The 26315-nt window shown below is 47.7% G+C and overlaps 2 protein-coding genes across 6 annotated transcripts in view; both read left to right on the forward strand.

The window, feature by feature from the left end:
• The window catches only part of LOC146355097 (uncharacterized), a 41150-nt gene extending 17304 nt beyond the window's left edge, over positions 1 to 23846 (forward strand). For 4 of the 5 annotated variants that reach the window (XM_084840573.1, XM_084840577.1, XM_084840575.1 and 1 more), the window contains exon 6: positions 54 to 8855. In XM_084840573.1, the coding sequence (XP_084696699.1) occupies positions 54 to 236 (183 nt within the window). In that variant the 3' untranslated portion in view covers positions 237 to 8855. Of the gene's footprint in view, positions 1 to 53; positions 8856 to 23772 lie in introns of those variants that run through there. The other variant, XM_084840576.1, reaches the window with a different exon arrangement.
• KLHDC8B (kelch domain containing 8B) overlaps positions 11841 to 26315 on the forward strand; it is a 42130-nt gene continuing 27655 nt past the window's right edge. The window contains exons 1-2 of the mRNA XM_084840578.1: positions 11841 to 11963; positions 23760 to 24611. Of these exons, the coding sequence (XP_084696704.1) occupies positions 24236 to 24611 (376 nt within the window). The 5' untranslated portion in view covers positions 11841 to 11963; positions 23760 to 24235. The remainder of the gene's footprint in view (positions 11964 to 23759; positions 24612 to 26315) is intronic.

Here is a 26315-nt window from a genome sequence, read left to right on the forward strand (position 1 = left end):
GATGGAGGAAAAGCTTTGGCTTTCTGTGAAATTTTCCCTTTTTTTCCTGGCAGGTATTTTCAGGGCGAGGAAGCCGCTGTCTCCGGACAGCTCCCACCTCAGAGCTGTACGATATTTGTCTCGTTCAAACAGACCTCCTGGAGGCCATTGCTGATGTGAGCTATTTCTGCCACTGCATAAGACGGTGTGAGGAGAACTATGAGATCTACTTGGCCAGGGCTCAGGATTGCACCTGACGGGGTCTCCCCAGAGGAGTCTTGGGGCTGTCTCTGTCCCCTCCTGCATGGTGTGGTGCTTGCAAGGGGAGAAGAGAGTCTTCTGTTTGGGGCTCCTTGGTCATTGGACTTCCCGGCGGGGCTGTTCCCTGCACACATCCCAACAGAGTCGGTGTCCTTGCTTTAACCTCCCTGTCAGTACTCTGTGTAGGAGACGGTCCTTTGGAACTGTCAGCAGTCTCATGAAGCACTCTGCACCACTTTCTCTGATGCTGTCTAGATCAGAGCATCTGAACAGACGTGGTTTCCTCTTGATTAATATTCATTCAGAATGTGGGGGGGGGAGCTCATGGAGACTTCCCTGCCTCAGAGATGGCCTGCCTCCACCTCAGAAGAGTTTGCAACCAACTTACAGGCCCTTCTGGCATTGTGCTCAGCCATGGTGCGGGAAAACTGCTGGTCTGTTAACACAGCCCAACTTTGCAAACATTAAAATTCACTCCAGCTCCTCTTATTTGTTCATTGGCTGTGATGGCTGCTGACCCCACTGTGTGAGGCCTGGTGCTACGTAGGCCCTTGTGGGAAAGGCTTTGGGGATTAAGGGTTGCTTCTGGTAGAGCCAATCAGGGTGCTAAATAAGTTTTCAAAGCCTCGTTAATGTATCCAGTTCAAGGAACTCTCCATCTCTTCTTATGTATGAGCATGTGCATTGCAAGATTATCTCGAAGTCTATCCACAGGCTTCCACCTTGTTTACCTTCAAAAACAAGCAATCAAGTTGGGTTTCGGTGAAATGCTCTATCACTGCCCATCTTGATCTGCACGGATAAAGAGCCCCACTTCCCTAGAATGAGGCAGAGCCTAATTATGTTGGAAGGAAGAGCTGCTATCTCCTAAGTTCTGCTTGCCAAACAGCCTCTTCCCTAGTGCATGGGCGAAGGCCTCTTCAAGCTCTCCCCCGCCCCCCTAGCCCCAGTAGAACACTGAAAGCAGAATCCAGGCTGCTGTTGCTCTTTTGTGGAGAGCACTTTTTGCTCACAGGGTCCCTCCCACCCCGGGCGGAGAGGTAGGCTCTGCCTATTGTTGCCACTGTGAGGCCAGAGCTCTGCTGCGTGTGAGAATAGTTTGAGAGAATAGCTTTACCTCCCCAACAGTGGGAGGCTGAACCTGACTGCTTTGCCAAGAGATCAGCAGAAAGCAGACCGTAGATCTGCTTCTGCAAGCCATTGTTCTAGCCAGTTCTTTGCCTTTTAAGGATGCATTCTCCCCTTAAGGAGCTGCTGGGCAAATGTGGTGGAAAGTGGGAGGACCATGACCTACACTGTAATTCTAAAATCAGGAATGCTGTGATGCACGGGGGTGAACGCAGTGGCTGTACCAAAGATGCATAGTGATTTGCGGTGCATAGCCGAATTGCCATTGTGTCCTGCAGGCAAGGCAAAATAACCCCATGGATTTGCACAGATCAGCTTGATCAGCACAGCCAATTCAGTTTTATTATGTAAATGTATAACCTGCCCCGTCCCTTGTAGCTCAGGTCATTTAGTAGGTTTTTAGGAAGATAAGAATATCTCAAATAGATTAGATATACAACTAAAGTAACCCCATGGGCACTAAATACCAGCTGTCTCCCATTTTCCTCTGGAAAGCTATCATGGCTTTAAAAAGAATTAAAAGCATCCAAAAGAAGATAGCTGTACCCATAACAGTGAAGTGGAACCTCCATGTTCAGAGATGGCATACCTCTGAATACCAGATGTTGGGGATAAACAATGCAAGAGCGTTGTTGCTTTCATGTCCCATTTGTGCACTTCCCAGAGACATCCATTTGGCAAGTGTTGGAACCAAGGTCTGGATGGATGAATCCATGGTTTGATCCAGAGAGGTTCATGTTCTCCGATGGCTCATGTTCTCTGTGGAAGAAGGATATTCCAGGGCCTGGGGAGCAGCCATGAAGAATAACTTTCTGTATGTCCTTCCTGTTCATATTTGGTGCATGGAGAGCACAATCGAGAGATTGTAAATGAGGACGAAGGGAGGTGATGGTCTCTGAAACGTATAGGACTCAAGCTGTTTCAGGCTGGAAAGGTTCCTCAGACAGATGGCAGACATAAGCAATGTGCTCCTGTACCAAGGGAGTCTTATGTAGCCAGGGAATGTAAAGAGTGCAACATTTGGAAAAGCTTCCAGCAAGCTATGAGAACCAGCATGGTCCGGTGGAGATAGATGCAGACTTGGACTTATTATTTATTTATTACATTTCTATATCGCCCTATAGCTGAAGCTCTCTGGGCGGTTCACAACAATCAAAACCATAAAATAGAACACAATCAAATACAATATAAATGTTTAAAACTACAGTATAAAATAAAAATAATGACTCCAAAAAGCTAGTAGCAGTGCAAAGATTTAAAATACAGTAACAGATTTTAAAAAAACAAACTGAAAGACTAAAATGCTTGTGAAAATAAGGACCTGGCACCAAAAAGAGCACAACGTAGACACCAGGTGAGCCTCTCTGGGAAGCTCATTCCACAACTGCGGTGCCACAACAGAAGGGGCCTTCTTAGTAGCCACCACCTCACTTCCTTTGGTGGAGGCTCCCGGAGGAGGGCCACCGAAGACGATGTTAGGGAAGGTGATTGAGCTCAAACTTCCATCCTGGTTGGATCTGGGCTCATTCCCACACCTGCACCAACACATTGAAAATATAGGTTGGGTGGATCTGTGCAGAGTTTAGTATGTGTTAGAGCGGTTGTGGTATTGCTTCACCTCCTCACATTCAGCTCATTGCTGCACCCACATTTACTGCATCACCACCAGACTTTTTCTGCAGTGGCATGGTGAATATAAATTGAGCACTGAACTGCCAGGGTGGTGACGCTGTCCCATGACCAATGGCATAGTGATGAATCTTGAAGTGCAGGAGCTCATAATGATAGCCCCATAGCCACGCACCAAAGGACAGTCCTGTGTTGTCCAGGAATGTTTCCCCACAGGGCAAAACCTGCACAGATGTGGTCATGTGAACTGGCCTTCTTTGAGCAGGACATCAGCTGTAACAGGAATCTGTAATCACCTGCCTCACTGGGCATTATGGGAAGGATTGAGGCTGTTGCCGAGCAATTTGCACTTTCAGAAAGTGCCATGTAAATGGTGCCTAGTAACTGATTTGATTTAAACATTTATTTTTCACTATTTCCACCCCAAATGGCTCAGTATGTTGACGACGGGCATTGGCTGCTCTGTAATCCATTTTGAAATGAGACCTTATGGCAAGATCCAATCGCTTATTTATTTATGGTATTGATCTGCAACAGCACCTGAGGTGGTTTACTGTTTTAAAATACTAAAACACATGTTACAAAAAAATAGAACAGAGCCTTTTGGGCCAATGGAAAGTCTGTTTGGGAGCTGATAGCAGGAGCTCCGTGGCCCGGGCTTCTTCACAATTCTCCTTTCCCTCAATGCGCAGAGGTCTTCAGTAGCCACAGGAAAGGTGGGAGATGGGCTGCTCCGACAGCATTGTAGAAGGGATTCGTTTATAAAAAAAAGAAGAGACCCCACATAGTTTCCGTTGCCTCCTTTGCTCTGTTTGGGGATGTAGAAAGACAGGGCCCATTGGTATCTGCAAAGTGTGGACCTTCCCACTCCTCACTTCAGTCTCCCTCCTTCCCCTGGTTCTTTGGCAAGCACAGTCCTGTCTTTCCACCTATTTCTCATCCTGACAAGTGAATGGCAGCTCTCTCCCTGAAGCCTCGCCTTGTCAATTATGAATTCAGTTGCCATCGAGACTGAGGGATTAAGGCAGCTGAAGCCTCTGGTTTTGCAGCCTAGCATGCAAGACACCTGTGCAGAGCTGGCACTCCACAGCTCCGTGGCTCTTGTGCAAGGCAGGATTGTAGGGCTTGTGTTGCTGCCATTTCTGAAGTGCTCCTCTGGCATGCAGGCCCACTCAACTCCTAGGAGTCCCTGTGCCAAGATCATTGCTTTCTTTACTTAAGGGTTAATTAATCTTGAATAAGTACCACTTCCCTACTTCCATAATCTCAACTGTTGCACACCCAGGACCCTTTAATGTGAACTATTCTATTCCTTCACCCTTTTATATTCACAGTCATCAGATGTGACATCCACCACCCCTCCCAAGCACACGCTTTTGAATGTAACCTTGGGATTCTAAATGCTCTTAGTGGTTTTGAATAAAAGAATGAATGTGGCCATTATTCCAGATGACATTTATCCATCTCAGTTTCTTCTGGAATAAAATAGGATGATGATCATGATGTGACTGTATTCTTAATTGCTTTCCAAGCGTAAGCATGGATTGGAAGTGGTGGTGAGGGAATCTACTTTTTTGTTATCCTGATTACAACCACGAAGGAGTGCATAGAAATGTATTATGAACTGGCCCTATATTTTTTTGAACCTGGTTCTATACCTTTTGAATGCAAGTTATTCAAGCAGGCACTTGAACTTACCTGAGTTGATCTTTGTTTATTTGGACACTGTTTTAAGTATGTTTTGTGTTGTGCACTATTTTTGGGGTCTATTAGCTTTTTACATTCTAGGTTTGTTGCTTGAGATGTTCCCTCAAGTTTCTGTTAGGAAAAAAGCTGGGGTAAAAGTCTAGTTGTTGTTGTTCAGTCGTTAAGTCGTGTCCGACACTTCGTGACCCCATGGACCATAGCACGCCAGGCCTTCCTGTCCTCCGCTCTCTCCTGGAGTGTGCTCAAGTTCATATTCATTGCATCGGTGATGCTATCTAGCCATCTCATCCTCTGCCGTCCCCTTCTCCTTTTGCCTTCAATTTTTCCCAGCATCAGGGTCTTTTCCAGGGAGTTTTCTCTTTGCATTAGATGGCCAAAATATTTGAGCTTCAGCTTCAATATCTGTCCTTCTAATGAGCAGTCAGGGTTGTAATAAATGTAATTTTGGGGAAGTGAAGCCCATCCATGTATCGTACTCAGTTTTGTATTCAAGCTCACTGTTCTCAAAACTTTCCTCCTCCCTACAGTGCGTAACATACCTACTAAAGCGAGTGTTGCTTTACTGCCTTGTTAAAGCTGTTTATGCTCGGTGTCCAACCCATCTCAGTTCGGACCAAGGAAATTCAACTTCTGTGCTAAAAGTGAATTATGCAGATTATGCAGTCTGAATTAACAGGGAGCTACGCAAGACCTAGAAATTCTGATCTTTTCATATGTAGGGTTGCCAACTTTTCTCCTGGTGGGCTCTTACAGCTTACCCAATTTCCTGTTGCAAAACGTTAGCAGGTAGAGTGATGGGAAAGATTTCACCTGTTTATATTTTTGCAGGTTAAAAGCACAGGATCCTTGCCAGAAAAAAGTTTGGGTCCAGTTTTGCAAACATTCGTGGTGGAACCTAGAGAACCTTCCCTGTAACCTTTTAAGGAGGAAATTCCAGGCACTGACAAAATAACAAAGAATTTTGTGGCACTTCCAAGAGCTATCACATTTATGGTGTCTTGCACTTTGTAGGCTGTAGCTTCCTTCATCAGATGCAACTCTACCCATTCTCATGTTTGTGGGCAGTTCAAAAGATGATGAGTGTGTGTGACTCAGTGAGAGTGAAACAGAGGGTTCCGGAAAGTTCTTATCAGTTTGGAAGTTGTTTTTAAAGATGTGGCTGGACGTAATTGTACACATCGTGTAATGTGTAGAATTCATTCTACACATTACACGATGTGTACAATTCATTACTACAAGATGTGATAATGACCACCAGCTTAGGTGGCTTTGTAAAAAGTATTAGCCAAATTCAAGGAGGAAAGGACTATCAAGGCTACTAGCCATGTTAACTAAACAGAATTTCCATGTACAGAAGCAATATACCTGTGGGTAGCCAGATGTTGGGTGCAAATATTGGGAGGCATATAATCATGCCCTGCTTCAGAACTCCTAGAGGTATCTGGCTCACTGCTGGAAACAATGTTGGACAAAATCTTGTGTTTTTAGATGTAGTTTACAATTTCAAAGTAATATCACATATTAAATATATTATGTCCAACATCTCTTGTTTTATCATTTATCACATTCATGCAAATAGTACACAAAATGGGTCCCTTACCTAATATATGCACATTAGCTGCAGCCTTCCAACTTATTATGAATTTCTAATGGAGCTCTTAGTTTTGAGCCAGTGGCTCACCTCTGGCAAACAGTCAAAACATGACAGATGGACCCAGCCAGCCGCCAGAGAGCTGGACAGCCAGAACATAATGGGACATTTAATGCATTGTATTTTTTCCTACGTGGAGATAATACACAAATATCAGGGCATAAGAAAAATGAGCAGTGGCAGCTTGTTTCATGTTGCCTCAACCAAATAAATATTTGTGTAGTACATGACTGTATGTATACTTGTTAGCAAAAATATAACGTAATTAAGTGGTCAGATGAAAAGGGAACATTACAGAACAGCAGCTTCTCTCCCAAGTGTCATTTAAAGGGGAGGGGCCGTAGCTTCGTGGTAGAGCACATGCGTGGCATGAGAAGGTCCCCGATTCAGTTTGTGGCATCTCCAGGCAGGGCTGTGAAAGACCCGTCTGAAACCCTGCAGAGCCGCTGCCGGTCAGTATTGATTACTGGGCTAGATGGACCAGTGGTCTGACCGGATAAGGCAACTCCCCATGTTATTTTTCTTACTTAGATTCCCATTTTTCTTCTACCTTGAAGCTCATTACCAAGTTTGTACAACATGGAACTGTGTGGTATAGCTGGGAGCACATGGGCTGGATTGGGTGCCTCAGAGCGGTAGAAGGTGGATGTTGAGCAAGAGGCAAGCTGTTCCCAGCCTAGGGAGTATATTTAGGGAGAGCAGGAGGTTTTAAGAGGTAATGCTCAAGGGACATAGGGGGCGGGGGGAGAAGAGCTTGGTAAGCGGACCATCTGCACTTAGCCATCCAGCCCACACTCTTGAAAAGATCGGACCATCTGAATCACAGCGGCACAAATTAGACACTGGGGCATGCTGGGAGTTGAAGTCCAACACATCTGGAGGGCACCAAGTTGAAGGCTTAAATCATAGAATCATAGGGTTGGAAGGGGCCTACAAGACCATCCCCCTGCTCATTGCAGGAAGCCCGATTCCCAAGTGGTCTCCCATCCCAGTACAAACCAGGGTTGACCCTGTTTAGCAGCCGAGATCAGGCACATCCAGCCCTTTGCTCGTCGTTCCATCGTGAGTGTGGTGCTGGGGAGGCCTGTTTCTGTACGCGTACATGCGCACATTCTAGCCTAAATACAAAATGTGCAAACTTTAAAGTTACACAGAATGTTCTACCGGGAGATGTTCTACCTTGCACGATGATACTACAGCAGGCATTCATCCAGTTAATAATATATCCACCAAGCCCATCACTTGCCCCTCTTAGGTAGTTCAGCAGGTTTATCGCACTGGATGAAACTCACTCCTGTTGCCTTCTCTTGCTGTTGCCTGTCATGAAGCAAAAGGCAGATCCAGGAAAGCTGTGGCTTATAAATAGGCCTGAACTCAAGACCATTTGCAGACCTGTAGCAGAGCGCCTGAAGAGATTAAAGCGGTGCATGTACGTGTGCATATCTACCAATCTATCCGTTCATTAAATCGTGTTTGCTGGCATGTTACATATATAAATGTATGTGTGACAAGACAACATTTAATAGTAAAACCTAATTTCAATAAAATAAGCTGGCTATCAGTGCAGAATATTTCGCAACTGCATGTGTAGGTTGAGAGTCTCCTATGAGGCACATTAAGCTTCAGGCAGCTGATGTTGGATGCTATTAATGGCGGAAGGGTGGGCGACACCCAAGGTCTCACCCACTGGGCGGAACCCACCCAAAGCGTTCCTTTGCAAGCCCCCTTGAGAACAGAAAAGAACAGGAGTGGCCCAAGAATGTGGTACTACCTGCCCTTGCATAGCTCCCTTCATTTCCATGTGAGCTGCAACCCAATTAAAAACATTTAAAATTGATTAATCACATGAGTTTCAGTCATTTGGTTAACCTATTGAATAAACTTGCAGAGAGTAAAGCCAATATTTCAGAAGCAAGTAACATAATTTCTTTGTTTTTAAGATGAATCAGACACGTGTGGCAGCGGGAGGCAAAATAAAAGAGGCATCCCTCCAGTGTGTGGGAAGGGAGGGAGAATGTCTCTCTTAAATGGGTTCTTGCTGCTTCTGTGCTTTTGATGACTGCTTAGGGCTGGCCCTTCCCCTAGGCAGAGTGAGGTGGCCACCTCAGGTGGCAGATGCTAGTGCAGGGGTGGGCAATTTGGCCTAAAACTCCCATCTCTCACTATTGGTTATGCTGGCTAGGGTTGATGGGAGTTGTAGGCCAGAACATCTGGAGGGCCACAAATTGCTCACTCCTGTGCTGGGGATGGGGAGCAGCAGAGAGTTGTTGGGACAGAGCTGCCCACCCTGTGCCTCCTAACCTAGCTTGCCGGCCGCTGTGGACAATGCCATCCCATCACCAGTAGTGGTGAGGTAAGGTTTAACTGCCAGTCCTGTCGTTGCCTATGACAGGATAGGAGCATCAACTTTTCCTTTGCTGAAGGCACCAAAATGTCTTGGGCCAGCCCTGTCAGTTCTTGTATTAAAAATATCTTTAAAACCTTCTGCTGCCTGATTAAGCAAGAGCACCCTGTTAGCAGATTATCCACAATTGTCTACTCATCTACTTAAGAGTAAGGGCTTTTGAGTACAATGGGACTTAGTCCTAGGTAAGTGTGTATAGGATTGCAGCCTATGGGTGCAATCATTATATTTGGAACGAAGTCCCATTGTACTAAAAATGTCTTACTCCTGAGTAGACATGAATAGGATTACATTGTACGTTTTTTAAAATTGAGCCGATTAAATGTTGCAGCCCTAATAAAATTGACCATATCCAGGCTGAACTGAATGCCGTAGTTGATACAGGTCTGGTGGATCTAGTTTTGGCCTTTGCTTGTCAGCTCATAATGGATACTTCTCAACTTGTACTTCAGCTTGAGGATGTGGACAAGATCCGTGGAGAGGTGAGGCCCACAACTTGTGCGCAGGACCCTTGCCCTTCCTGGCTTATAAAAGCAGCTGGGGGCGGGGGGAGCTGGCCGAGTGGGTAAGGGTAGTGGTGAACGCCTCTTTACAGCAAGGTACGATTCTGTCTTGCCTAAAGGAGGTAGTGGCAAGACATTTGGGTTTGGTTTGGCTTGAAACCTCCTCGAACCCCATGTTGGTTAATTTCTGGCCAGTCTCCAGTATTTTACTCTCAGGCAAGGTGCTGCAGTGTGCGGCAGCATCTCAGCTCCAGGGATTTCTGGATGAGACGTTTTATTTAATCCATTTCAATCTGGCTTCCGACTTGGCTATGGGCCTGTGTTTCTCGCTTTGGTGGACCATCTATGCCAGGAACTGCACAGGGGGAGCATGTCCCTGTTGTTTCTGCTGGATCTCTCAGTGGCTTTCGATGCTATTGACCATGCTATCCTTCTGGTGTGTCTCTCTGAGATGGGACTGGGAGGCAGGTACACCATGGCTCCGGTCCTTCTTGGAAGGGCAATTCCAGGTGGCATTGGGGGATTCCTGTTGCATGCCATGGCCGTTGGCTTGTGGCGTCCCTCAGGGTTCCGTCTGATCCCCCATGCTATTTAACAGATTCATAAAGCTGGAGAGATTGTCTGGAGACCCAGCTCTCTCTCGCCTTTCCATCTAAATCCAAGGAAGCTGTTCTGGTTCTAAGTCTGTGTCTTATGTCAGTAACGGACTGGATGAGGGTGAACAAATTGGAGCTTAATCCAGACAAGACCAAGGTGCTTCTGGTGAGTCAAAAGGCAGATCAGGGAATAGGGACTCAACCTGTGCTGGGTGGGGTTACACCCCCCACCCCCGAAGACTCAGGCTCACAATTTGGGTGTGCTTCTGGACTCTGCCCTGAGTCTGGATGCTGAAGCTTTGGCAGTGGCCATGAGTGCGATTGTGTAACTTAGGCGGTGTGCCAACTGCGCCCATTCCTAGAGTTGTCTGATCTGGCCACAGTCATACATGCCTTAGTTACATCCCGTTTGGACTACTGTAACACACTCTACATGGAGCTGCCTTTGAAAACTGCTCAGAAACTTCAGCTGGTCCAGAATGCTGAGGCCAGTTACAGGGACTCCCTTGTTATAACCACTTCACTGGCTACTGATGTTTCTGGGCACAATTCAAAGTGTGGGTTATGGTCTATAAAGCCCTATATGGAATGGGAGCAGGCTACCTGAAAGATTGCCTTCTCCTATATGAGCCTTAAGATCTTTGGAAAGAGGCCCTTCTTTCAGTTCCAGCACCTTCAGAGGCACATTTGGTGGTGAAGCAAGATAGGGCCTTCTCCGTGGCTGCTCCCAGGGTGTGGAACTCCCTGCTGAGGGAGGCTAGGTTGATTCCCTCTCTGCTGTCCTTCCACCAGCAGGCAAAGACATTTTTATTCAAGCTGGCATTTGGCACATAACTACGTCTGCTGGACTGGGTGCTGTTTTTATTTTGTTACTGTGTATTTCATGGTGCTTTTATTTTATTACCATTTTAAACCCATTTTTATCTATGGTTGCAAGCTGCCTTGCGTGCCATCTTCTTAGTAGAAAGGAGGGATATAAATCCAGTAAATAAATACATTTCCCTAAGGCTTGGGCAGGAGCACTTCTTGGTGATCAAAACAGGGAAGACCCTGTTTGATTTTTATTTTTTCCCCCTCTTGTACCAAAATATTTTGCGTGTCTCTGTGAGTGATACTGCTGATATTGAACGGGTCTTTTGTATAGCTACAGCCGAGGATGTTCTGAAGGGCATGCTTCCATGCTCCAGCGCCTATGAGCCATTGCGGGTGGCGGGGGCACTGCATTTGCCCAGGGGTGGAATTTGGTAAGCCCCTACAGACAATCTGACGTTCTTCCCTCACCATTAAACAGCTTGGTTCCTACCCTTCAGCAAAGTGAATGGATGGCCAGTTCAGAAATGTAACCCAACGCATTACGTCAAGGTGCAACTCCTTGGAGGTTATTGTTCAGTATTAAGCACCCAGGTCAAGGGGGCAGCCAAACCAACATAAGACAAAAACCTGGAGCCTGTTTCAGCCTATATACACACACACACACCCATCATTACATAATTAATTTTGTTTTAAACCCTGTCATTTATTTTTTGAGATATTTCTATTTTCTGTTAAGCTAATGCGAGTCAAAGGTAAATACTGAGAGCTCAAGGTAACATCTGCGGTAGGCTTGGCCTACTCAAATTCTAGGGAGGCCGGCCCGCCCTTAATTCAGCCCCTGTACTGGTATTCTGTTAGACACCCCCCCCCAAAAAAACCCCTAACGCTACTCTTTCCCCCCCGCCTCCGCCGCCTCCCTCAAAAAACACTCATTTATGTAATTGTTCCATATTAGCCATTCCGAAATTGGGAACGCACATTTGCAACGGCGCGCCGTTATTTCTAAAGCAGGGGCGCCGAGGGCGCGGTCTCCCTGCGCGGGCCTGCGGAGCGCCCGGGCAAAGCAGCCGCTGTCCCGAGCGCGCTGCGCCCGGGGGAGGAAGAGTTAAAGCGGCGAGCAGTGTGCCCCCCCCCCGCGATATTAAGAGACTCGCCGAGAGTGGAGGAGCAGAAGCGGCGGCACTGCAACAGGGAGGCGAGGAGCGGGCGGGCGGAGAGGAGCGGGCGCTTCCCATCCTCGGCAAGACGCCTGCAGAGTTTGCCTGGGCAGGGGGGCCGCGCACTCCGGGGAGGTGAGCGCTGCGCCGGGGGCTCCCCGAGGCCATCGGGCGGGTCCGCGGGTCCGTCGAGCCGCGGCGGAGAACTCCGGCCGCCGGACTCTCCCGCCCTTCTCGCCGAGCGCTGGAGCCCTGCGCGGCGGCGGCGGCGGCGGCGCCGACTCCTCCTCCAAAGTTTGTCTCGGCGGGAAGAAGGGAGAGCGGGGCGAGGCCGCAGGAGCCAGCGCAGGGACGGCGTCTCCCGAGCGCCTCCGCTGCCTCGGGCGGGCGGAGAGGTGCCGGGGCGCGGAGCTGCGCGGGCGGCCCTGCGGCGTTGCACAGCGTGCCTGCGGGCTCCGCGCCTCCCTCTGCGGCCATCTGGCGGGGGAGCGTTGGGCGCACCGCGGGCCGAGCTGGTTGCTCGCTGCGGCTGCCCAAGAGAAGTGCCGCTCCCGCCCCGGAGCCGGCTGCGCTCTTTGGTCGGAGCTTTAGCAACTCGCCCCGCAACTCATTGCTAGAGGTTGCGGGGCGAGCGGGGATCATCTCTCGGATAAAGCCAAGGTGGGATCCGGAGGCAAGTCAGCGCCTTAGGGACGCCGCGTAGTTCCTCCCAGGCAGTGCCGCCCTTGGGGCTAGTTGAGGGGAGCGTATCCCCCCTCCGGGGAATTAGAGCTTCTGTTCAAAATACATGTTTTGGAAGGGCTCGTTTAGGGCAGGCGTTTGAGTGTCTGGTAAATGGTGTCTCTAAGCATGTGCAGAGTAATTTTTACAGTTCTCCCCCACCAACAATCCCAGTCGTGCAGCTATGCATGTGTACTCATTTATTTACATGTAAGACGCACTATTTCAGGCTGATTAAATGACAGCTGCAAAAGAAAAAGGATCAGAAGGCAAACACATTAATTCTCTTTTAAAAAATCAATGAAAAGCTTGTTTTAGGACTGAGGTCCCAGGACTGGCTCCATTCTTCCGCCCCCCCCCCCCGCCAAATGCGACCTCACACCCCTTGTGCCTTACTGTATGCTGAGTGGCATACCGGTGGCACATAAAATGCCAAGAGTTGACTGAGATCCTGTTTCTCTCCCTCTTTAAGGTCTGTTACTTCTTTAGGGCCTCCCCTTCATAATTGTGTCTCTGCCCCGGCAGCTAGTGGAGGCCAAAAAGCTCTTGCCTTGCCTAGCGCTTTTCCCCCATTACCCCAACGGTTTGCTCCCTCCCTCCTAAGAAGAACCCTGCTGAATCAGATCAAAGCACTATGAAGTCCAACATCCTGTTTCCCACAGTGACGAAGCAGATGCCACTGGGAAGCCTCGGAGCGAGCAGGAGCCTCCTGCTGTTTGTCCCCAGTATTGCGCGTTCAGAGTTGCGGTGTCTCCGATCCTGGACGTGGCATGTAGCCATCTCGTGACCAGGAGCCATTGGCAGCCTTATCCTCCAGGAATTGGTGTAATCCCCTTTTAAGTCATCTAAGCCAGTGGCCAACACCAGGAAGCGAATTCCATAGTTCAATTCTGCACTGTGTGAAGAAGAACCTTTTGTTTGTCCTCATGAGAACTCAGGAGCCGTGCTGGATCAGAACAGGGATCCATCTAGTCCAGCATTCTGTTCATGCAGAGGCCAACCAGCTGTTGACCAGGAATCCACAAGCAGGGTATGAGCGCAACAGCACCCTCCCACCCACGTTCCCCAGCAACTGGTGTACGTAGGCTCTATGTGCTGGAGGTAGCACATAGCCATCAGGACTAATAGCCATTTGACAGCCTTTTCCTCCGGGAATTTGTCCAACCCCCTTTTAAAGCCATCCAAATTGGTGGCCATCACAACATCCTGTGGTAGCGAATTCCATAGTTTAACTGCACTGTGTGAAGGAGGACTTCCTTTTGTCTGTCCTGAATCTCGCACCAATCAGCTTCATGTCTCCGCTTACCCTCCTTTTTTCCAAGCTAAACAATCCCAGCTGTCGTAACCTATTACCCCGCTTCATTGAATGGCCCCTGGTTTTAGTATTGTGAGAGAGGGAGAAAACCTATCTATCCCCTTTCTTCATGCATCATTTTGTAAACCTTGATCATGGCCCCCTTTACTTGTCTTTTAAAAAAACAAAATAGCCCCAGACACAAAACTTCTGCATGTGGGATTGCTCCAGCCTGCAATCCATCAGCAATTGCATCCTCTGGGCAAATGCGTGGACTCTTATCCCTCTGATGGGGGATGTAGGGGGAAGAAGCAATTCAGTAATGATAAATGACTTAATCTTCCCATTTTGGAATGTTTCCAAGATAGCAGGGGAAAAGCCAGGCATTGGCTTGCTCAGAGGCTTAGTAAGGGCATTAGGATGGGCAGAACTATATGGCTGCAGCTTCTGTTTGGCTTTAGGCCTGCAGCCTAACACAGTACAGCATTCCTGGTTGGGAAAGAATAAATCTTGTGATATTGGACAGTAGCCAACAAACTTCTGAGCAAGAGCAGTCTATCTGGCAGCGAGGACTTGGGAATTGCAGAACCCCTATCCTGAAAGGTACACGGTGCTGTGGGCAGGAGGTGGGGCTTGGAATTGGGCGCATGCCCCAGGCTGTGTAGGAATTAGTTATAGGGTTGCTTGAACCCCCAGCTCGTTTTAGAAATCATTAAGTGTTGACTCATGCATTATTATCTGCTTGTGAATCGCAGAGTGTATGCTGAGAATCTGGGAGCGGCATGTCATAGCTGTGTTTTTTGGAACTTGCTTTGTTTTGATCCTTCTGATCGGTTTTTGTGCTTAGCGATGGGTAGGGCTTGGAGAAGGACTCTCATAAGGCAGCATTATGGTAGTCAAGAGGTGGCCCTTGAGTCAGGAGCTGTTGACCTCTGGTCGAGTTGGTTTCAGGTCTTTCCTAGATCCAGGGATTAGCTTAGCCCTTGGATATGTTTTCAGTTCCAGAGCAACCCGTGGCCCTGGAACATATCTAGTAATGAAAGGAATGACTGCTTTGATCATGGGCACAGTATGTCTCTCTCCCCCTCATCCTTGTGTAACCAAAATAAACATATCTGAGGATCGAGGGAAGGGCTTCTAGGAGAAACTATGTAGTGTTCCAGGCTGGGCTTCAGGCCCGGCATGTCTGTTAGAAATTAAGTGTTGGTTCATCTGATGGCTCCCTACTGGCTGCCAGTTGTTATTGGGTAGGATGAATTCTTAATTGCAAGACTGTTCACATGTCACCAAAAACAAGCGGGTGGTGGGTGGGGGATGACGACAATGCTGAGTAGAGAATAGAGTGCCCACGACTGCTAACAGGCATGGTTCAAAAGTGGCTTTTATGCCCTGATCCTAAGCGAACTTCTTCAGAGTAACATACGCTCCATTGGAAAACAGTGGAACTTCTAGTGTGTTATCTTTCTCACCCATGAATCCCAAACTGTGAACAATGAGCAAAGCAGGGGGATTAAGAAGCATTGTAGTAATCCAGTTTGCACATAACGATGGCAAATTGTGGGTTAATGTGCAATTTGCCATGTCCCAGATGCATTCTGCCGTCATTTTGCATATTCAACCTCTGATTGGGCCAATCGCAGGTTGCTACATGACGTCTGAACGTGGACACTATAGGTCAATTGTGGGTTAAACAACCCACAGTTAACCTACAATTAGTTGTTCGGTTAAATGTGGGTTGTTCAACCCATGTTTAGCCTATAGTATCTGGGTTTGGATGTCACTTTGCAACCTCCGATTGGTTCGATCAGAAGTTGCATATGCAAAATGGCAGTGGAACATGCCTGGCTAATTAATTAACCCACAGTTAGCCCCTGTTGGGTACAAATGGGTCCAGCGTGCCATTCTCCCAGACACCTGAAGTCATATTCGTGTTCACGTCAAATATCTGTGGTTGAACGGATCACCCAGAAGTCAGGGTAGTGACTCTTTCCTGCACCCTTCTTTGTTCATCTGTTCAGAATATCTCCCCATTTCTTGCTTATACGCTTTTTGCTTCTAACACACCCTATTTTACCAAATCTGTCCTTTTAATTTTTTCTTTTAAAGTGTAGGTGTCACGCCTCATTAAAACCTGGTTGGCAAAGGCAGCCTTTCCCCAGTCTGGTGCCCTCCCAGATATGTTGGACTACAACTCCCAGCATTCCCATTCAGCAGGGCTGGGGATACTGGGAGTTGTAGTCCAGCACATCTGGGAGGGCACTACATTGGGGAAAGGCTGGCTTAAAACTTCAATGCCAGCCTTACCATGGGCGAGTTCCATTTATTATGTCAGGAGGCTGCATTGCTCTCCTCCCCCCCCCCCGGTATTTAAGAGGACTCCCCCATATATAAATGAGAGCAAAGCAAGATGCTCTCTTAACAAATGCAGCTTGTTTGCCAAAATAGCATGGAGGGGGAGCTCTCCAAGGGAGGATTGGCAGGTGGGAAGGAGAGCTCTTCTGTGCCCACCTATTCTCCCCTACACACACTCCCCTGGGAAATTGGGGGGATATAAACCCTGCTAATTTGTTCAGCCTTATGAGGGAGTCATAGGGTTGGGCTAGCCGGGCTGACAGTGGGAAATGGATGACAAAGGCACCATCCTCCTTGCCAGGCTACGAAACTGATCCTATAGCACCCATCCTGCTCTCACTTGCAGCAACCAAGTCCTGTAGCCAGGAAACCAAGGTATTTCACTAAGCTGTCTCTTCCCCGCCCCCCCAAATACCGCTGACTTGTTCGCTGTGGCACCCAGCAGCTCGGAGTGTGAGCAGCACCTGTCCTGCCTGGTAGTTCAGTGGAGGGGAAAGTTGCAGAACAGCTTTCTTCTTGTTGGATCTGGGGCCGGAATATCTTGGGCTACCACTGTGTAGGGTTCCTTCTCTGCTAGGATTGTGGTGTCCTGCTTAATCTGTGTCATCCTTCCCCAAGCTGGTGCCTTCCAGATGTTTTGGACTGCAATTCCCAGTATCCCTGAGCATTGGCTGTGCTGGCTGGGGCTGATGGGGTTAAAAGTCCAAAACATCTGGAGGGCATCAGCTTGGGGAAGCCTGATCTATGCCTTTACTACACACATTTGGAATCTCCTGTTGGCAGAACTTCACATTTTGAGAATCATTGCTTCTAGTTCTCATGGTTGTGAAGAATGACTTGGAAACATATGGGCAGTATGTAGCTGGAGTACCCTATGGAGCTCTCTGTTGCTCTCCAGAGTGTCCTGATTCGTAGGACTCCCCTGGTGCCAGTCTGCTGTGCCTTCTGTTCTCTCCTTGTCATTTGCTTTCACAGTCCTTGCTTTAAAATTCCAAATTATTTGCTAGCCTGCATCTCGGAAGCAGAATACATTGGGCAAAGTAAGTACTTGTACTAGCTTCGTTTGCATAATTATAGCGAATTTCAGTGGGTGCAGAACAGGGGCCATTTCTTTTTCCGTATGTGTCTCTCTACACAACTCTGTATCCTGTATTAAGTGTGAGCTTTCAAATCAACTCAGGCTTATCAGGCTCAAGCTAATAAAAAAGGAATTTTCTGTTGGCTTAAGGCTGAATCCTTGAGTCTTTCTTTGAGGCAAGAGATGGTTGAGGTGCCAGCAGCAGAATTAAGTCGGCCATCCTGCACATCCTGTCTTGTGAGTGCGCTGCTGGGGGATTATATGTATGTATGTATGTATGTGAGATAAAATTTTTAAACTCTTGGTTGCTTGCATTGAACGGCAGGGGTAGCTAGCAATTGCTGAGTAAGCAGTGCCAGCAATGCGGCCAAAGCCTCTGCATTCAATCAAGGCAGGATGTGATCCAACACTTTATCTGGACAGTTGCTTCCCGTTCAGTTCTGTAGTGGCTCCCATGAGCTCGCCTTGGCAAAGAAGCTGCACAGAGGGTGCGATCCAAGGTAGTCTCCGTTTGTGGTTTCACCCAGCGAGGCCCCCCCACAGGTCTGGATTGCAGAACGGGCAACTGTCAAACACTGTTGCTGGGGGTGCAGTAGTATCTTGTAGCAAGTGGATCACTTGCAGACTATGGAAGCCATTTTGGGCATGGCAGGGAATATCAAATATGGAGTGGAATGTTTGCATACATGTCAAATGCTTAAATGTGTCCAGGGTCATCCACATCTGAATGTATTTCCCCAGATTTGTGGTTTCAGCACTACTTGGAACATTTGAGCACCTAACAGATCCACATCAAAACAGCTGACCTAGCACTTTTCTGAATAAATGAATAAATGATACAGGAGCTTATGCAGGTAAAGCATGGGCTGTCCTGCTGGGCTGTTCTCTCTCCCTCTGCCCCTGCCTCCCCCATCACCAGAACTGGCTTTGCGCGCATCTATTTTCAAACGACACCTAGAAAACAGCTACTGCTATTCTTAATAGGATAACCTCATCTCAACCTACAGTAGCTTTTCTCAGGGGGGTCCAAAGTACACATCACTTCCCCCTAGTCACTATCCAGGTAACTTAGAGGATTTCAATTTATTCTGCCGACAGTTGCCTGCACTTTTATTATCTGTAAGAGCTCCGTTGGATCAGACCAATTTTCCGTCCCGTTGAGTGTCCTGTTCCCCACAATGACCCGCCTGATCCCTCTGGGCACCTTGCACAGGCACCTGGTTGGCCACTCTGGAAACTGGGATGCTGGACTAAAAGGGCCGTTGGTCTAATCCATCAGGACTGCTCATGTCCTTACGTGGGAATATCGGATGTGTGGGCAGGTGTTTTAATGGTAAGATACCAGCCCTCGTGGTTGCAGAAGGAAAGAAAATCTATACCATTGAAAATGGATACTATCCTTGGCAGCAGGTGAAGCAGCTGCAACCCTGATCTGCATAGCCAAACCCAGCAGGTAGCAAATACCTACAGACAGTGTATGCTCTGTATATGGCTAACAACGATATTGATCCTGCGATCCAGGGGTATTGAACCTCTTCCAGCTTGAGGGCTGAATTCCACTTTGGAGAAGCTCTCGGGGGCTGCGTTCCAGTGGTGGGTGGGTCTGTAGGCAAAAGGGTAGGACCAAAATACCAAAAGTGCTAGCATGTTTGTTTGTTTATTTATTATTTACAGTATTTATAAACCATTCCATATCTAGAACAGATTTTGTAGCGATGAACACAAGTGATAAAACAGTAAAAGGGTAAAAACACCGGAATAAAATTATGCTATTTTTAAAAACAGAATGCCAGTCGGAACTGTGACTGGTTAAGTAAGGAATGCCTCCTGGAATAGTGCTGCTTTCAAGAGAGGCCGGAAGCAGCACAGTGTTGGTGCCTGCCTGACCTTTAGGGGCAGGGAATTCCAAAGAAAGGGGGCCGCCACACTGAAGGCTCTTCTGCCGGTGGGCTATAGGTCCACGTGGAACCACCAGGAGCATGCCCGCCGATGACCTCAGTGGCCGGGCAGGTTGGTAAGCATGCTGTAGCTTAAAGCTCGTACTACCAATAACTAAGCCTTGGGAGAGGCATTTCAACCTTATAGAATGCAGGAAAAACTACACAAAAGCCAGGAAACCAGCACACTGTGGTGGGAACGGGGGTGGGGCCAGGGGAAGGGGACGTGGGCATCTGGGGGACGCTGGTGGCCTGAGGTTCCGCACCCCTGTTGTATTCCTTTCCTTTCCTCATCTTTACCTTTTAAAGGTGTTTGCAAAGGATCTTTTAACTAGTTTTCTGGCATCTGCCTGAAGGCCCTTTTGCCGCACACACATATCCCCCTGTGAGCATGTCGAGCTCTAGTTTCTCACAGATTGCATGCTGCAACCACTACACATTAGGGACCAAATGCCAGGCAGTGTGGTGTTGGGGCCACTCTGTTTTTATGCACTAGGAATGTTACCTTGCCTGCAGATCAAACTTCTGCCTTTCCTGCTAGCCTCAGGAGCCAAGTCCAAAAGAGAGTTCCTTCTTCTCTCCATCTCCTAAGAGAACTGGAAAGCCCCCCAGAGGCCAAAGCTATTCCTGCTTTTGGGACTTGCTATCAATATTTTATGCCTGTGTTGCTAAATTATGCAGCTCTTGGCTATTAAGATACTAAGGCATCGAATTTTGTGGGGAGGGAGATAAATGAGCTGTAGAGTCCTCGTAGTTGACAAGATTTAAAAACGGGGGATTTATCATTCTTGGAGGGCTGGCTGCAAATGAAAAGCTCCAGGTGGAGCACAGAGCAGACAAGAAGGGATCTGCCCTCCGTGCTGCTACTAAAGCTGAGGCTCCTCATCTGCGCATAAAATGCGACAGAGGAGCCGGCCAAACACCCAGATCCCCGGAGACGGCTGCTGTCTCTCTGCTCTTTCTTCATTTCACAGTGCTCTGATGAACAGTGAGTGACTCTAAAGATGGCTTTGCTTTAGCCTTAATAATGTTTTCCGTCAAGGGTTTTGTCCAAAGATGTGCCATGCGGCTGACCCTTCTGCTATGCAGATAGGGTTGCTGACTGACCTGAAAAAAGCTGGCCTGGCCTGGCCTGCTCCTGTGGCTCTGATAGCACCTTGGTCTGCAGAAATTGGCAAGGGGAGCTTTTACAGCAGGGGTGGGAAACTGGTGGCGTTTCACATGTTTTGGCCTACAACTCGCATGATCTTTCACCATTGGCTATGCTAGCAGGGCTAATAGGAGGTGAAGGCCAAAAATCTGGAGGGCCACAAATTGCCCACCCCTGTTTCACAGTATGGAGATGAGCATTATTGCTTGTTAATGTCTGCAGATCAAGGGGCTGTTAAAGGCTGGCAACCCTCTATGGAAATGTAACTCTTAGGAACTAAGTAGAAAGAAGCCCTTACAACAGCTGTCTGCAACCTGGTGCCCTCCAGATGCTTGAGACTGCAGCTCCCAGAATTCCTGACCATTGGCCATGCTAACTGGGGTTGATGGGAATTGAAGTCCAAAACATCTGGATGGCACCAGGTTGGGGAAGGCTGCCTTGCAACCAAGGCTCAGCCATATCCATTTCCTCTCCCTGACAAAACATGGGATTAAGACCTAAGTATTTATTATATTCATTTCATTTGTTTTTTAGGCATTTCTATACTACCCTTCAGTTATATTCCCAGGATGGGTCACAGCAAGAATAAACAATTTAAATGGAAATTAAAATAAAATAAGCAAAGAGCCCCCAAATTAGAAAAGCATCGTAAATATAGCCAGCAGATTAAAACTGCACCTAAAGAACTCAGGAATATAAAACTGTGTTTGCCAGGTGCCAAAAGGGGGAAAAAAAAATAGATGCCAGGTGAAACTCTCTAGGGAGAGTGTTCCACAACTGGGGTGCCACCACTGAGAAGGCCCTCTCTGTGTTAGCCATATGGCAGAAGCACCTGCAGGAGGTTCTCCACTGAAGTTTTTCTGTACAGTGTGTGTATAGTAGCTATTAAGACTCCTTCAGCAGCGATTTCCAGCCCCTTCAGAACCATACGCCACATCCTGCAAACATGCACATTCACAATCTATATGGCTTTTTCAAACTGCATCAGAGTTAGCTGAAAAGCATTGAAATGCATTGGTATACATTGTGTGGTTGTTTTTGAACTATCAGGAGATGGCGCTGTTGCTTTGCTTTCTATACTCCTGTCCTAGCCCAATGAATAGTTCAGGAGAACTCCAAAGCTTGCACACTCTTCTGTGACATTTTATTTGGTCCTAATTCAGGTATTACCCAATTGAGGATTTGGTGAAGTTCTTGCTCATGGACCAATGCAGCTACCTTTACTTTTTCTGTTGTACAGAACACACTTATTAAAAGAATGCTGCTCTTAAATGTGGGATTAATAGAAGGGCTCTTAGCATTTGCGGTTCACTACTGTCTGATTATTGAGATGAGTGAAACACTGTAAAGACTTATGGCACACACTGTTACTATAGTTAAAGCTGCAGTTGAGTAACTGGGTTGGGGGGAGAGCTCCCTCTTGAAAATCTGTTAATTAACTATTTGTCATTAGTTCATTTTTCTGGGTTAGAACTATAAGCAGGAGTCCTTGGCGGGCCTGTCCTCCTTCCAACTTCCGCTGCCATTCTTACCACATTCTAACAGTTTCCAGAAGGGTAGCCGTGTTAGTCTATTGCAGCAAAACCAACAAAGAGCCTTGTGACACCATAATTAACAAATGTATCCTGGCATAAGCTTTCGTGGACTACAACCCACTTCATCAGATTCATGGGGTATTATATTACCACTTAGATATATTTTTAAATATGGTCAGCAGTATATAAATATATTTAATAATATTTTAAGAAATGGTTTGCAAGGGGGAAGAGAATTGTTTGCAATTTACTGTTTACAATCCCCCTCCCGCACGTACCGTATTAAAAACGTGAAACTCTCTATAATACTCCCATGCATCTGATGAAATGGGCTGTGTGACCCATGGAAGCTTTTGCCAGAATGCATTTGTTAGTCCTCAAGGTAACACACAACTCTGATGTTTTCTCCACATCCTAATCCTCTTATCCTCTGGTGACCTCACTGTTGTAATTTTGCAGGAAATGTGTTTTGAAGCTGTCTGCATCCCAGCAGGCACCTTTCACATTTACTTAAGTTCTCCCCCCCCCCCCATTATGTATTGTCCTTCCACCAAAATGTGAATGAACCAGATAGGCCTGTTAGGTCCTTTTGGGGATTTGTGTGTGTGTGTGTGTGTGTGTGTGTGTGTGTGTGTGTCTGTCTGTCTGTCTGTCTGTGATTCGTTTGACAAGGGGGCCATCCTAACTCCGGGTGGTGCTGATAACCTACGAACAGATGCTAGTGATTGCTGCTGTTCTCTGGTGATAGTAGGCTGGGCTTCTTCAGCTGCTATTAAGGTCACTGGGAACTTTGAAGAAGAATGAAACAGCTCTTTGGGTCCAACCCCATCTTTGTTTTTCTTTTAGTCTCTGTTGCCCCACATGGTCCTGAAGAGGCACTTGTGTAAGGCTAAGCCCTGTTAGTTCAGATTAATTAACACAGAAATATTGTTAGCTCTTGGTCCTGCACTCAGAAATGTAGATTAGAGGGTTCCCTCTTCACAGGTTTAAAGAGGGGAAGGGGAACTCACTCCCTCACCACTTTAACCATCCTGACTTTGTGTACAAAAAGGCTGCAGAACCAAATCCAGCCCCCTGGGGGTCCCTGGAGGGCCACGCCCCTTCCCTTGCTTTCACCCCCTTTCCGTTAAGCACCAATTGTGTGGAGGTTTCCTGAATTCTGTGCCGTCCCTGTCTCGCCCCCCCCGCCCGCCGCCGCCTGCCGCCGCCCGCCGCCGCCGCCAATTCTAAGCAGTTGAAATGCCTCTCCTAAGGCTTAGATAATGGCAGTAAGATCTTTAAGCCAGTTTTTTTGGGTATATTTGGCCCCATCCCCTCTTCCCTCAGGCTCCACCCACCTCTTGAATGCAGGCCCTGAGAGCTTCTTCCAAATGGAATTTGGCCCTCAGGCTGAAAGAGGTTTTGCACCTCTGGGGTAGGAAAAGGGGTAGTTTGTCTGGGTTGCATGAGCACGAGAGTGCAGCAACAACAATGAGCTAGAAACCTTTCCACTGGGAGGCCTTTGGGAAGCTTCATGCTGGGCTGCTTATTCTGGGGGAAAGAAAGTTTTTTTCTGTGAGAAAGGCCTTCACATGCCAAATGGAGCCTATGGGACATGTGTTTCTACTTCAGTCTACGGGATGAGCAGAGCTAGTCTTGGCTCTGTTAAATTCAGATGGGAGGCCAGGCAACCTGGAACCATTTCCAGATGTCAGATCTGGGATAGATGCTTAAACATGAAGGACGTGAGATCTTGCCGGTGACCCGTGTAATCTAACATAGCCTGCTTTCACTGTGGCCCAGTTCCTAAAAATGGCTCCCATGACAATCCCTAGTAACCCTGTACCTCCCTTTCCTCCCTCCCCTTCTCTCTCTTTTCCTTGGAGGCTGCTGCTGCAGGTCTCGTCATCAGTACAAAGATCCAAGAGACACCAAATTCAGAAGATATCTTGCTGAAGAAGTGCTGCTTCCAGAGACTGGCTGACCTATAGATGTTTGGTACCCACCTCCACCCTTTTAGGCCTAGCCTGAGTGTACAGGGCATCTCTTTGGCACATCTCTAGCCATTCTGGATAGGAATGGTTCCCCTCCCTCCAGAGGCAGCATCTCTCGGGCATCACGGCACTCTTGGCCTGCTCCCTCAGGGGACCGCAGATTCTCCCTGCAGCTGTATTTGCTTTGCAACCTACTAATGCCTTGTGGATGTGGAGTTCCAGTGGCACAGGAAGTAAGGCCGCTGACCTGCCTCAGGCCAATCCTTGCAGATCTCTAGGGCGCTGTGTGGAATGCTGCCATGCTGAGGTGCCAAGTCTGTGCGGAGTCTGCCATGTCTTCCTCCTGAGATGCCAGGCCGTCGGGCAAAATGGAAGCTGCCAGTGCCAAATCTTTCTTCTGGGAGGCCTTCCCCCCCATGCCTACCTGCCGGGTGTACTGCAGCCCGACCTACCAGGACGGACATCTTTTTGTGGCAGGTGGATGCAGCCAGCAGGGTCAGCCCCTGGACACAGTGGAGATGTTGGATATTGTTTCCCGCAAGTGGACAGCGTTGCCCCCTATGCCCACCCCGCGGGCAGGGGCTGCAGCAGTGATGCTCAGCAAGGACGTGCTGGTGATTGGAGGGGTGGACTCCAAACAGAGCCCTCTGGCTTCTGTTGAAATCTACCACTTGGATGAGGGCAAGTGGGAGAAGAAAGCGGACCTGGCCCAAGCTTCCATGGGCGTCTCGGCTGTTGAGAAAGGTAGGTGGCAGTTCACCCCAGGGTCGTGGAAGTATGAGGTGGGATAAGAATCTTCCAGTATTTGTGCTTTGAGCCTTAGGGAAGGTGGCCGCTGATCCTACAGAAATAAGTGGAACCTGCAACAAAAGATCGCCATGCAGAGTGCTTCTGTGCAGGGTGCCAGCCATGCCCTCTTCCGGGATACTCCATTCCATTACCCCTTGCTGGTTTTCCAGTCCCCCCCCCCCCCAAACAGTTAGTCAGCACTCTGTGCCCACTGAGCACGCTCAGTCCTCATTAGGCTGTTTTTAGGAGTTTTTTCTAATGATGTTTTGTACTTCTGCAAATATTGGGGTTCCTTCATGCCTGTGGATATCTCCCTCCTATGTGTGGATGATGCCTTTTTGGTTACATAAGGATCCACGTTTGGTTAATGAGCTTGCTATTAGTATATAGCAGGGGTGGGCAACTTTAGCATGTCCAGGGGCCATTTTTGCTATGGAGAGGTAAAAGAGTCAAATTTAGCTTGCAAACAAGCTAAATTTGGGTGCTTTGTAGTGCTCCTGATGTTTTTTCTATTTAATTTTTTTAAATTGTGCAGGCTGCCCAAGGGTCACATGTTGCCCACCCTTGGAATATAGGATGCCTCTTAATTAAGCGCTCATAGTGTAGTGACGGGGGCTTGGTTTTAATGCAAAATCAGGCAAGCATGCAGTGATGTGGCATTAAATGCAGCTGGTGGCTCATTTCAAAGCTGCTTACTCTGCTGCTTTTAAAGACATTTTATGGTTTTTCCTTGGTTTGTGATTTTTTGATGTTTCATTTGTTTTTGTGTTTCTTTAAATATGTAAGGTGTCTTGAAAGTAACTCTGTTAAAGGGCAAGATAAAAATGTGTTAAATAAATTTCAATGCATGCTTGGCTGCTATGTGTGTAATGTTAGTGTGCTAACATAGTCCTGCCTGGGCTATGGATCTCCAATGCGCTAATGTGGTACACACAGATGAGGCAACCTGATTTAAATGAGGTACTGGACATGTGCATCCTTGTCACTTCAGTAAATTCTTCTTGCTCACACCCAGCATTGCATTCAAATCGGGCCTGAGATTCTGACCTCCCACAGGTGACCTGGTGAGAACTGCCTCTGGGCAGAGGCTTTAGAAATGCGATTTGGCTTTTTAAGGCCACAAATAAACTCACACAGGTGCACACAGGCAGGTTTTGTGAACGTGCTTGCAAGGCAGCACTAGGGCCTGGAAAGACACAGGTCCGGACTATGCATTCATTACTTGGGGAAATATGGGATCCAATCTCCCATTATTGTTATTTTTCATTTAAAGCAGCTGCAGGAGACTGCCAGTTCAATTGGAGAAGTGGTGCTGGGGGAGGGGGTGTCTAAACCTTCTCCCCCCCACACACACACTCTGTTTTCTCAATCTAATTTCCTCAATGGCATTGTTAGCCTAGGGAATCTAGTCTGTCCTTCTCCCTCACAGGGTTAACAGCAGCTTGGGGAAGGGATGATTTAAATTGGAAAATTGAGTAGGGGGGGGCAAGGGTTTAATACCCCCTCCCCCAGTGCTGCTGCTCTGATAAAATCTGGAGTTCTCCATGGTTACAGTAAAGTAATCCACCCACCCCACATACGTACATGCAAACATACACAAGACTTGACCAGAGAGGCTCACTGTGATCTTTTCAGCACCAGGAGTAGAACTTTAAAAAA

Source organism: Heloderma suspectum, chromosome 2, assembly GCF_057233095.1.
Source record: "Heloderma suspectum isolate Gila_16-S chromosome 2, 16-S_ref, whole genome shotgun sequence".
NCBI lineage: Eukaryota > Metazoa > Chordata > Lepidosauria > Squamata > Helodermatidae > Heloderma > Heloderma suspectum.